Genomic DNA, 13,124 nt, shown 5'->3' on the forward strand with positions numbered 1-13,124 from the left:
CGGGACCCTACCTTCATTCACTGGTAATGGAAGTCTAGCACTGAATCTGTACAGACAGGGCATCCAACTTCTATGGCTCCCTTGAAGAAAGCACTGGTCTCATCCTCTTACCTATTAGGTTGGGAGGATCTGAGCAGGGTCTCCCTCCCCAGTGTCTTCATACACTTCCACACAGTGTGCAGTCTGACATTCAGCATAAACCATTCCTGTCTTCGAAATAAGAGGACTTTGTAGTGTAACTTGTTTATTGGTCAACAGGTTGTACTCTCTGCGCATGAGTGAGAGATTGTACAAGTGTGATTGTTTGCTAAAACTACAATAATACAAATGGCATGTATAAATATTAAGCATATAATTGCATGTACTATAACATTAACAGTCATCAGTGAAAGTACGTGGTAAAATGGCTGCCTATACCTAGGATTGCATGGCTAGCTAACAGTAGTAACAACTCCCTGAGTAACAGTTACAACCAGCTGAACAGCTCTGCATCACATAATATCCCTGGAACAAAGGTAGATCTCTCACCAGATATGCTTTTACGAGGATGGTGGAGTTTGAGAAGGAGATATGCAGAAGGACAGCTCTGCTGATGTGCCCTGGTGACTTCTCTTTCCAACGATGCTTTGCACCACCCACAATGCAGCAGTCTTTGTAGCAGGAAAAACAAATTGTAATACAACTTAACACCGCTAGATGGTGCTATAACCACACTAATCACTACAGAAGTACCAAAACTGAGGAAGACTTGATCTGTAACGATTCTCAAACTCTGCTGGGCAGAACACAGAGGATCCGCATTGTTATCACACAAGCAAAAAAAAAATGCACCAGGAAAGCTTGGGGACTAAAGCCATGTTCACATCTGCACTCGTCATTTCTGCTGTTCTGCTCCAGAACAATGAAAATAATGGATGTTGGCGCGTAACTGAAACAAACAGACCTCCTTGTTTGGTTTCCATTCGGATGTTCGCTTTTTTTGCTGCAAAATATGTGCCTCACACAGGACTACTTTGTCCGCTCTTTTTGGCGGAATCTGCGACATTGGTCCCAAATGGGGCCTCCAACACAGATAGAAGATGCCCTCACCCTGCTGTGATGACTGCCATGGTGGGTGTCACACAGCAATACTTTATTATCATTTAGGGCCTCCCTATGTGAAATATCATGTGTGATAACGGGCCTAAGTCTGGTTTCTTTTTAGGTTGTATATATTCTGTGTTCACTTTCCTAAGACTCATGTATATTTCGTGCCTTGCAGGTGGATCTACCTAAATGATCAGAACTTGTGCATCCCTACCAGCTCCTCTTTTGTATACGGGGCTGTGCCCATTGGTGCTAGCATCTATGTCATTGGTGATCTCGACACAGGTAACACATTGTTAAAATACAGTTGCTTTTCTTGTAGTATTTTATTCCACTTATGGAATTTATTTTTAATATAATTTTTTTAAGAAACGTCCCCTCTCTTTTCATTTAAAGGAGATGGCCTCTTTCTAAAATGCCATGTGTTGTTTGATCGAATACTTTAAACCCCTTTTTTTATTATCCCCACTGGTTACTTAAAGGCTTCCTGTGACTAGGGTGTGTAAATAATGGACAGGGGTGGCCCATAGCAGTCACGATGGCCACGTTACCGTCTGTGTCCACTTCTGCACATGCGCAGATGCAGGTAGTACAATCTCTTGCTCCTGTGTATGCACACGTTCACTGCCTGCACTGACGTAGATGCAGACAGGGAAGCAGTCACACCACCCAAAAAAAAAAATCACCATTGTTCTGCATAAAATACATTTTATGGTGCACACATTAAATAAAAATAAAAAATTACTCCTGTTACTGAAGGTATCCACAGGACCATAGTAACCTGAAGAATTCGATTAGCCTATTTAGCATGAAACATGAACTGTGTAAAGAATGAAGAAAAGAACAAAGACAAAATCATTTTCATAAATTATTTCCATATTTCCGCAGCAAAAAAAAAAATTATACACCTGAACAAAACACGTGGGTGAAAAAATAAAGTTTGGCTGTGAAACGCAGATACAGAAACATTTTGCTGCTCATTAAGGCCTTTTCAGGCCTGGTCATTATGGGGTTAAGTATGTACTGTGCAGTACGACGTGCTTCCTATGTGGAGACAGAACAGTTATCCCCCCCAAGATAACAGCCGTTTTTGTGGGGGTGACCGCTGGCTGCATATGAAAAGGGGGGGAGGGAGCCGGCTGTTCGGCAAAGGCAGCCGAACTCTCTGCATAAGCGCGGTCAGTCACAGGGAAGAGGGCACAGTTACCGTGACTTGAAGCCGCTGCATCCGTGACTTCATGCATGTGTGGAGAAGCGCGCCGGGCAGGGGATAAAACAACGTTTTCAGTACTTTTGCTGCATCTGCCTTTTAGAAAGAAAGGCATCATCAGAAACACGCTGCTGGCTACACGCAGGTACTGCTGGCGGCTTGGGATGGTTTTGGGAGGTGACAGGTTCCCTTTAAATATTATTTTTATTTTGTGTCTATACGGGGTGCAGGGAAGCAAAAATTATTTCTGGGAAGTTCTTATTCTACATGGGGAGCAAGTGTGAAAAGCGCAATATGTTCCGAGAAAATTTGTCGATCAGACGTCTTGTTTCCATTTGGTCAGAGCTAGAAACTCCTTCAGGAGGTTTGAAGGTTTCTTGGAAGATGGTAGGTTTTGGTTCATCTTAAAGGGAACCTGTCATCAACTTTATGCTACCTATTCTAACGGCAGAATAAAGTAGAGACAGGTGAGTTGATTTCAGCGGCCTGTCATTTATAAGTTAAAAGTAAGTGGTTGCCGAGAACCAGCATCACAATCGTTGCAGACTGGGCCTGGGAAAGAGTCACGGCCTCCTGAGAAGAGTCCTGGTTATTTAGGAATTCCTGCTATCCTTGCTGACTGACAGTCTTCTACCTAGTTTTCTCCCTTTCTTTCTAGGCTAGGAGAGAACTTAATCATCAGCAGATGGGTGGGGAGTAGGGTTGTTGCAGGTATCGAAATTTCGATACCTAATCGATACTTTTGTCCCGGTATCGATACGATACCGGGATTTTCATTTTTTTGATACTGGGCTGCGCAGTCTAGTATCTCTGAATATGAGCGCGCTGCTACTGGGCTGCGCAGTCTAGTATCTCTGAACATGAGCGCGCTGCTACTGGGCTGCGCAGTCTAGTATCTCTGAACACGCTCATGTTCCCTCAGCAGCACAGAGGAGAAGGAAGCAGTGTCTCCCTCCCCCTGTGCTGCTGCTGCCACCGATGAGGAGAGAGGGGCGGGCGCACTGCGCCACCAATAATGGGACTTTTCCTACACAGAGCGGCGCCCAGCGATGTCCCAGCACTTACTATTATTCCTGGGCGCTGCTCCGTTCGCCCACAGTGCCCCATTACTGTCTCCTCCTGCTCCATATGCTAATTACTATCGGAGCAATGGGGAGGAGACATCAGCTTCTCTAGTGGGTGTTCCTTCTCCCTGCGCTGCGATTGGACGGTGCTACAGCCAGGGAGAAGGAACGCCCACTAGAGAAGCTGATGTCTCCTCCCCATTGCTCCGATAGTAAGTAGCATATGGAGCAGGAGGAGACAGTAATGGGGCACTGAGGGCGAACGGAGCGGAGCCCAGGAATAATAAGTGCTGGGACATCGCTGGGCGCCGCTCTGTGTAGCCTAAAACTTAAATCTGGACCCACGTCTTGAACACATAATAATACAGGATGCAAGTGACGGCAGCAGAATCGCATTGCGGCACCTGAGGGGTTAACTGCCGCTGATCTGCTGCCAGTACCCGCCTCCTGTATTAAGGGGTAATTATCATTGGTGGCGCGGTGTGCCCTCGTCCACCCCTCTCAACCCCCCAGTATTAAAATCATTGGTGGCAGTGGCCACAGGGTCCCCTCTCCCCTCCTCATTGGTGGTGCAGTGGCAGCTTCTGATCGGAGCCCCAGCAGTGTAAGCCTGGGGCTCCGATCGGTTACCATGGCAGCCGGGATGCTACTGAAGCCCTGGCTGCCATGGTAACATCCCTGACGCTGTGTGCACAGAGCAGTAGGGACAGTGTGAAAAAAACTTCTAAACTAACTGTACGAACATGTAGAGCGGCGCCCAGGGACCCCCCTGCACTTACTATTATAGAGCCTAATTATGAAGATACCGGAGGCAATAACGGGAGAACGGAGCGGCGCCCAGGTATAATAGTAAGTGCAGGGGGGTCCCTGGGCGCCGCTCTACATGTCTGTATAGTTAGTTTAGAAGTTTTTTTCTGGTGAAAGGTCCTCTTTAAGTATGAATCACCCCCTTTCCTAATTTCACATATAAAATGTATAAACAATAAATAAACATATTACATATCGCCACGTCAGAAAAGTCCAAACTATTAAAATACAAAAAAAAGTCTATGCGGTGAACGCCGGAACAGAAAAAAATTAATAAAAACAGCGCGATTCGCCATTTTTTTAAATGCGGAATGCACGTGGCTTTTTTTTTTTTTTGCGTGGTATCGAATGGTATCGAGTATTGCAATACTTTTTAATGGTATCGAAACCGAATCAAAAATTTGGTATCGCAACAACTGTAGTGGAGAGAGCAGGAGATTATAATAACCAGGACTCTTCTCAGGTAGAGTTGACTCTTTTCCAGGCCCAGTCTGCAATGATCATGATGCTGGTTCTCATCAACCACTTAGGCTACTTTCACACTTGCGTTCAGAGCGGATCCGTCTGGGGTCTGCCGAGACGGATCCGCTCATATAATGCAGACGATGGGATCCATTCAGAACAGATCCGTCTGCATTATATTGTAGAAAAAATTCTAAGTGTGAAAGTAGCTTCAGACGGATCCGTCCAGAATTTACATTGAAAGTCAATGGGGGACGGATCCGTTTGAAAATTTAGCCATATTGTGTCAAATTCAAACGGATCCGTCCCCATTGACCCCCATTGTAAGGCTGGACGGATCCGTTTGGCTCGGGTGTCCGCCTGCTGAGCGGAGGCCAAACGCTGCCAGACTGATGCATTCTGAGCGGATCCGCATCCACTCAGAATGCATTAGGGCAGTACGGATGCGTTCGGGGCCGCTTGTGAGAGCCTTTAAACGGAACTCACAAGCGGAGCCCCGAACGCTAATGTGAAAGTAGCCTTACTTTTAGCTCATGAGTGACACACCGCTGAAATCAGCATGTCTGTCGCTATTTTATGCTGCCTTTAGTGAGGTCAGCATAAAGTTGATGACAGGTTCCCTTTAATTAAGATAAAGACCATACTTAACATATATCATTCTGGATTGCTCTTCCCATGAAAGCTGATATAATCTAAGACTGGACATTTTATGTTTGAGACAAATGTTATCCAACATCTGAGAGATGAGAAATCCATGGGGGAGTCCCCCTCTATTAAGACATAATGCCCAATTAGGAGATTTTACTAGTTTTGTCTGCGGCAGCCCCTTTAAATATGAACAGGGGAGGTCTTGCTTTGGACAGACCCTCGCCACTTCAACGTTACCAGTATCTCATGATCTATTAGTCTTCCCATATAGATGCCAGGGGAGTTGCACTCCAGTTTTTTGTTTTTTTTTGTCTTTTTTTTTTTAAGACATAGATTTATAACATAACATTCCGGCTGCCACTGGAGAGAGCACATTGTGTTTTTATTGAGTTCGATGTATGACACTACACCATAAGCTCCCTCTAGTGGTGGCTGCAGGTATCCCTAATCTAGAGAACATGGTTCTCTGTAAACTCTAAAGGCAATCCACAGTCTAGTGTAAGCCCTGCCTCTGTTCAGTCTGTAGTCTAGTTTAAGCGCTGCCTCCGCTTAGTCCACAGTCTAGTGTAATCCCTGCCTCCGCTTAGTCTGTAGTCTAGTCTAAGCACTGCCTCTGCTCAGTCTTCAATCTTGTCTAAGCACTGCCTTTGCTCGGTCCGCAGTCTAGTATAAGCACTGTGTACGCTCTGTCCACAGTCTAGCGTGAGCCCTGCCTACGCTCAGTCCACAGTATAGCGTGAGCCCTGCCTACGCTCAGTCCACAGTATAGCGTAAGCACTGTCTCCGCTCAGTCCACAGTATAGCGTAAGCACTGTCTCCGCTCAGTCCACAGTATAGCGTAAGCACTGTCTCCGCTCAGTCCACAGTCTAGCGCGAGCCCTGCCTCCACATAGCGCGAGCCCTGCCTCCACATAGCGCGAGCCCTGCCTCCACATAGCGCGAGCCCTGCCTCCGCTCAGTCCACAGTCTAGCGCGAGCCCTGCCTCCGCTCAGTCCACAGTCTAGCGCGAGCCCTGCCTCCGCTCAGTCCACAGTCTAGCGCGAGCCCTGCCTCCGCTCAGTCCACAGTCTAGCGCAAATGTTTACATATGTTGATTTTTAATTTTCTGACCAAAAATATAATCTGGCACCCAACTGATCGAATACCCTATTGAAGGCAATATCTCTCTTGGAAACTAACGCTCTGGTTTCTGGTGTTGTCCATTTATTGCTCGGGCTCAGACATGTCCTCCACAGTAGAATATGTTGGCTAATCTCTCAATTTTAACATCAGTTTGAGGGTTTAGTAAGACCGCAGAGTGCACCTGTCTTTGCTATTATTATATTGTTGTCCATTTATTGGCACATTATCTCATACTTACTACATGCATAGAGAATTTGTGATCACCCTTAAAAGACGGGTTTAATCTAAGTCCCTATACGCCAGGACACTGTTGAAGTCCATAGCAGTGCGACCTTATATTGCAGGAGTAAAGGGTTAAATTTACCCCAAAAATATATACGGTATATATTTTCCATTACAGCACAAATCTATCTCTTCCCAGTTTTGTACAGACTTTTGCTTTCCTCCATTCCTCCAGCATTGTACTTGAGTTTCTTCTTCGTAGATCTTTATAGCATTTTATGCCCTTTAATATTCACAAACCAGACTGAAACATTACTGTTTAAAAAGCCGCTCAGTCTCTTTAGTATCCAGATCGTAAAACTGTAACTGAGCAAGCGACGTCTTCTGCTCTGTTAGTCTCCCCTGAAGACTGCTTTCCAAACATTATGACTGACTTGTAGGTCTTATGCTAAAATGGAAAAGTGCGGCAAACATCCCATTAAATCACAAATGCCCACCTGGAAGTGCACGGCGGGGGACACTTACAAAAACGCCTGCATCTCGGTTTCCCCAAGATACCATTGTTTTTCTTCCAGCCTATGCATATGATGCACAGTAATTGCATCAAACTACATATGGCTCCACTGAATATAGGTTTAACACCAGGGGTACATCTGTGTGTGTGTGTGTGTATATATATATATATATATATATCAAAAGTTTGGACACACCTTCTCATTCAAAGTTTTCTTTATTTTCATGACAATGAAAATTGTAGATTCACACTGAAGGCATCAAAACTATGAATTAACACATGTGGAATTATATACTTTTTAAAAAAGTATGAAATAACTGAAAATATGTCATATTCTAGGTTCTTCAAAGTAGCCACCTTTTGCTTTTGATTACTGCTTTGCACACTCTTGGCATTCTCTTGATGAGCTTCAAGAGGTAGTCACCTGAAATGGTCTTCCAACAGTCTTGAAGGAGTTCCCAGAGATGCTTAGCACTTGTTGGCCCTTTTTGCCTTCACTCTTTGCGGTCCGGCTCACCCCAAACCATCTCGATTGGGTTCAGGTCCGGCGACTGTGGAGGCCAGGTCATCTGGCGCAGCACCCCATCACTCTCCTTCATGGTCAAATAGCCCTTACACAGCCTGGAGGTGTGTTTGGGGTCATTGTCCTGTTGAAAAATAAATGATGGTCCAACTAAACGCAAACCGGATGGAATAGCATGCCGCTGCAAGATGCTGTGGTAGCCATGCTGGTTCAGTATGCCTTCAATTTTGAATAAATCCCCAACAGTGTCACCAGCAAAGCACCCCCACACCATCACACCTCCTCCTCCATGCTTCACGGTGGGAACCAGGCATGTAGAGTCCATCCGTTCACCTTTTCTGCGTCGCACAAAGACACGGTGGTTGGAACCAAAGATCTAAAATTTGGACTCATCAGACCAATGCACAGATTTCCACTGGTCTAATGTCCATTTCTTGTGTTCTTTAGCCCAAACAAGTCTCTTCTGCTTGTTGCCTGTCCTTAGCAGTGGTTTCCTAGCAGATATTCTACCATGAAGGCCTGATTCACACAGTCTCCTCTTAACAGTTGTTCTAGAGATGTGTCTGCTGCTAGAACTCTGCGTGGCATTGACCTGGTCTCTAATCTGAGCTGCTGTTAACCTGCGATTTCTGAGGCTGGTGACTCGGATGAACTTATCCTCCGCAGCAGAGGTGACTCTTGGTCTTCCTTTCCTAGGGCGGTCTGCATGTGAGCCAGTTTCTTTGTAGCGCTTGATGGTTTTTGTAACTGCACTTGGGGACACTTTCAAAGTTTTCCCAATTTTGCGGACTGACTGACCTTCATTTCTTAAAGTAATGATGGCCACTCGTTTTTCTTTACTTAGCTGCTTTTTTCTTGCCATAATACAAATTCTAACAGTCTATTCAGTAGGACTATCAGCTGTGTATCCACCTGAAATCCCACTTATTAAACCTGACGGGGCACACCTGTGAAGTGAAGACCATTTCAGGTGACTACCTCTTGAAGCTCATCAAGAGAATGCCAAGAGTGTGCAAAGTAGTAATCAAAGCAAAAGGTGGCTACTTTGAAGAACCTAAAATATGACATATTTTCAGTTGTTTCACACTTTTTTGTTATGTATATAATTCCACATGTGTTAATTCATAGTTTTGATGCCTTCAGTGTGAATCTACAATTTTCATAGTCATGAAAATAAAGAGAACTCTTTGAATGAGAAGGTGTGTCCAAACTTTTGGTCTGTACTGTATGTATATGTTCATTGCAAAAAAAAAAAAATGATTTATTACTGATTTTTGGATTGTCGGGTGAATGTTCATTACGTAATAGTACATTTCCAGCCCCTCAAGCTAATATAACAATACGAAAGCCACCTACACCTGGTTGAATGGTAATGCTATAGGCAAGATCACTATTAACTCCTGCCTGACGGTACTCATTTGTCTAGATTAAGCCCTGCATGGGTGTCTCATGCAAGTCTGGAGCAGATTTTCTGCTGTCCATTGGCCGGGGTCAGATGAACCGCCAATCCCAGCTGTTTAGCAGAAATAGGAAACTCTTTCTCATGCCTACTGCCACGTCAGTCAAAAAACTAAGAATATTAAAAAAATGATGGCTGCTGAAATCCAGGAGGCAAAAAAAATATACATTTTGCTGATCTTTAAGGCAGAAACAGGGGATTTTTCTTCAGGGTGGATTTGATTTAAATCAAACTGATTTAAATCACTAGTCAGTAAGGCTTGATTTAAATCATAGTTTTCTACATAAAGACAAATTCTTGCTGGTATAACTTATAATATGCAAGTAAATGAAGATTTTTAGAATAACAACTTTTCATAGTTTTGATTGGGTTGATTCTGTATTCATAGGTTTGTAGAAGTTAGGATTAAGGTCTTTCTCTCAACTCTGTTCATGTTATAACATTTTTGCTGTGAAGAAGAGGCCTGTGAGTCAAATTCAGTTTTGAGAACTGCAAAAGTAAACCAAGCATCTGTGATAATATCTTGTAGGCAGAGAAACTGCCCAATAATCTTACAAAAACCTCTGGAAGAGCATGACATTGTGAATGGATTAATGTAATTTATTTGCCCAAAAAATTAAACATATACAGCCTTATTCTACACAATTAAAAAACAAATCTTTTATTTTATGATGGAATAACCTTTGGATGGTAATATATTTTCCTCAAAAAGCATTTTATATTAAAAAAAATCCTATTTAAATAAAAAAAAAGCAGATTTTTATTTTATTTTTTTCTTTAAAGGAAGTCTTTCACCTAAAATGACCATTATACACCACAAACATCATGATATCCATTACATTCCCCGTATTATAATCTTGCCTTTCATATTGCTGTCCGTCGCCTATTCTCTCTTAAAAACGCTTTTATTCCATATGCTAATTAGGTTCTGAAGGTGCCCAGGGGCGGCGTTTTATGCGGCCGGTGCCCAGGCTCCACGGCGCTGTTCAAATCAAACCCCTCCCCCTTTCACCCCTCTGGCCCGCCCTCGGTTCTTCAGATACCATCCTCCAGTCAATGACAAATCCTGCGCCTGCGCACTCCATTACCCACTAGGGCAGAGGCAGCAGAGCGTTTAATCTGCATGCGCCGGCCCGTACATCCCGATCTAGCCGGCGGAAGTAAACTGCCAAAATATCGGGATGTACGGGCCGGCGCTCTGCTGCCTCTGCCCTAGTGGGTAATGGAGTGCGCAGGCGCCGGATTTGTCATTGACTGGAGGATGGTATCTGAAGAACCGAGGGCGGGCCAGAGGGGTGAAAGGGGAGGGGTTTGATTTGAACAGTGCCGTGGAGCCTGGGCACCGGCCGCATAAACGCCGCCCCTGGGCACCTTCAGAACCTAATTAGCATATGGAATAAAAGCGTTTTTAAGAAAGAATAGGCGACGGACAGCAATATGAAAGGTAAGATTATAATATGGGGAATGTAATGGATATCATGATGTTTGTGGTGTATAATGGTCATTTTAGGTGTAAGACTCTCTTTAAAAAAAATCATCGGTTTTTTTTTTTTTTTTTTTTTTTTTTTTTTTTAATCCACCCTGTTTTATTTTGCAAAGGACTAGGAATGGGTTAATAAAATAAAAGAATTAATACCTCATTGATCCCACTACTGCTTCCATTCTGATGTCTAAAAGGTGACCATTGGCCTTCCTGGTCACTTGTCTGCACACAGGAAATGCATGCTCAGCCAATCACTGGTCAGATTGGTGACCCGCCTCAGCCAGTGATTGGCTGAGCAGGCATTTCCTGTGTATCGACATGGGACCAGGAAGTAGAGATAATCAGGGATCTGGTAAGGATTGGAATCGGAGTGGCAGAGGAGCATTAACACTTTTTTTTTTTTTTTTACTTACTGTGAGTTCACACTTATTGAAAAAATGTTTTCCCTAATGGACAACCCCCTTCAAGGGGTTAATTTAATCATAGAGGTCTCTTTGGACAGAGGAGTGCCACCTCTACTTCCAGGTGTACCCAAAGTCAGTGGCGCATGCGCAGTCTGTATCTGCGCTGATCAGGTAGCTGCAACAGATCCTCTGCACTTGCGCCCATATTCAGAGCGACGGCGCAGGTGTGAGATTGACAGGGACAGGTGAGATGTCCGGCCCTGTCGTTCAAGGGGGAGTCTCCTGAGAAGTGGGCCTAGGACCTCGGTGCTCCAGGAGGCTGATTTTTGAATGAATTTGATTTTCCATATTGGATTTGCTCATCTCTAGACCCTTAAATGTTCATTTTATTGATAATAGTTTGGCTGCCCCCCGTGTCCACCATCTAACCACAATTTATGTTGTCAGGTACAAGTTACGACTATGTAAGAGAGTTTAAGAGGAGCACCGGCACCTGGCATCACACCAAGCCTTTATTCCCATCCGATCTCCGACGCACAGGATGCGCAGCGCTGCGCATTGCCAACTGCCGACTTTTCCGACTCCAACTGCAGCAAGGACTCTTTCGCATCAGAGTTACAACTTGATGATCCGCTGCTAAAGACTGCACGACAACGGCCCAGTTGCTTCACTATGGGGGTAAAATGGCAAACGATAGTCGGTGCAAAAAATATAAAAAATATGGCACCTGCTGTGACGCAGCCTTCACATACAGCTGGTATGTAGACCTGGAGTAAGAGTGATACTCAATGCAGAACGTATAAAGGCTGGGGTGTTGGGATCCTTATGAATTATGTCTATATTAATACCTATGTATCACATTGCTTTATGCTTTCCGGGGTTTGGTGATTAGTTTAAAAGCATGAGGCAATGTACTAACTAAACTAACAAGCTTTAATATGCAAAATACCGGGGAGGAAAGATATTGACACTAAGAGAAGAGACAATCTTATGTGCTTTGGCAGTGGTACCTTGCTTGCCTTAAAGGAGAGCGTCATATTTTGTCTTAAACCTATGCTTAAAGGAGAACTCTAAAATGTAATTATTATTTTACTATCTTCTCCTCAGTGACCCAGTGTGGTTACAGGGGCTTCGACCCTCAGGTCTTTTCTTACATGTTCTAGATGAGTTAGTGTCCCTGTGATAACACTGAGCTGATGGGCAGGAAGTGTTGTCATGGGGGCACGATATCTTGTCGGAGGAGGCCTGCTGTTTCAGCTTGACACAGAAACAGTATTTTAAAGTGGCTTTTCTTGGCGTTCTCCTTGAACATGGGGAAGGGGTGCTAAGGGTTTAGAATTTATTAATTTTAATGTTTTATTTTTATGGGATTTTACCTCATTTATTTTTATGATTGTTTTTGTTAAACTTTGACTTATTCTTTGCAACGGTTTTTATTTTATTTTACTGATAAATCACAAAGTTTAAGGCATCTTGTATTCCTGCGAGCAGAACGATACTCTTCGGGATGGCTGCAGCGAAGCAAATGGTTATTAAAGGGGTTATCCCACGAAAAGTATTACTGTGCAATATATAGGGCATTTAAAAAAAAAAGTATTATTGCAATGTATAGGCAATAAAATGTAAGTTGTTTTTTTTAAATGTATTTTATATTTTCCTGTCTGGTAGCGCCCCCTGCTGTTTGTCCTGTGGCAGTTATTCTGGTGCACCTTGTCTTGTATACAGTGGTGGACGACATGCTCGTTAGGTTCCCTGCTTCTCCTCCTCCTGGCAATGCCAGCGGGGTGATCTCAATTGTTCCTGTTTCTACATTCATAGAAGGGTATAGATATAGGTCTCTAGACAAAGTAATGTCCGATAACCATAATTTTTCTAATAATTAAAGGGGTTATCTATTGATTGTTTGTTTGTTTTAATCAGAAAATTCACATTCCGGTCCATAGCTATGACTTTTCATATTACATTTACTTTGGGAGTATATTAATATGGCTGAAATAACAGATATGGGATCTAATTAACTGCTAGTTAAAATGTGTCCTAATGTGTTAATATTGGGGGGGGGGGGGGGGGGGAGTGTTATAATTACTCCACTGTTGGTGGCACACACTCTGATCACAGA

At 43.7% G+C, this 13,124-nt stretch overlaps 1 protein-coding gene across 1 annotated transcript in view; it reads left to right on the plus strand.

Annotated features, from left to right (window-relative positions):
• Positions 1-12,669, plus strand: part of GAN (gigaxonin) — a 44,734-nt gene extending 32,065 nt beyond the window's left edge. The window contains exons 10-11 of the mRNA XM_044270434.1: positions 1,262-1,371; positions 11,453-12,669. Of these exons, the coding sequence (XP_044126369.1) occupies positions 1,262-1,371; positions 11,453-11,631 (289 nt within the window). The 3' untranslated portion in view covers positions 11,632-12,669. The remainder of the gene's footprint in view (positions 1-1,261; positions 1,372-11,452) is intronic.
• Positions 12,670-13,124: the final 455 nt, after the last annotated feature.

The sequence above is a fragment of the Bufo gargarizans genome, chromosome 10, assembly GCF_014858855.1.
Source record: "Bufo gargarizans isolate SCDJY-AF-19 chromosome 10, ASM1485885v1, whole genome shotgun sequence".
Classification (NCBI taxonomy): Eukaryota; Metazoa; Chordata; class Amphibia; order Anura; family Bufonidae; genus Bufo; species Bufo gargarizans.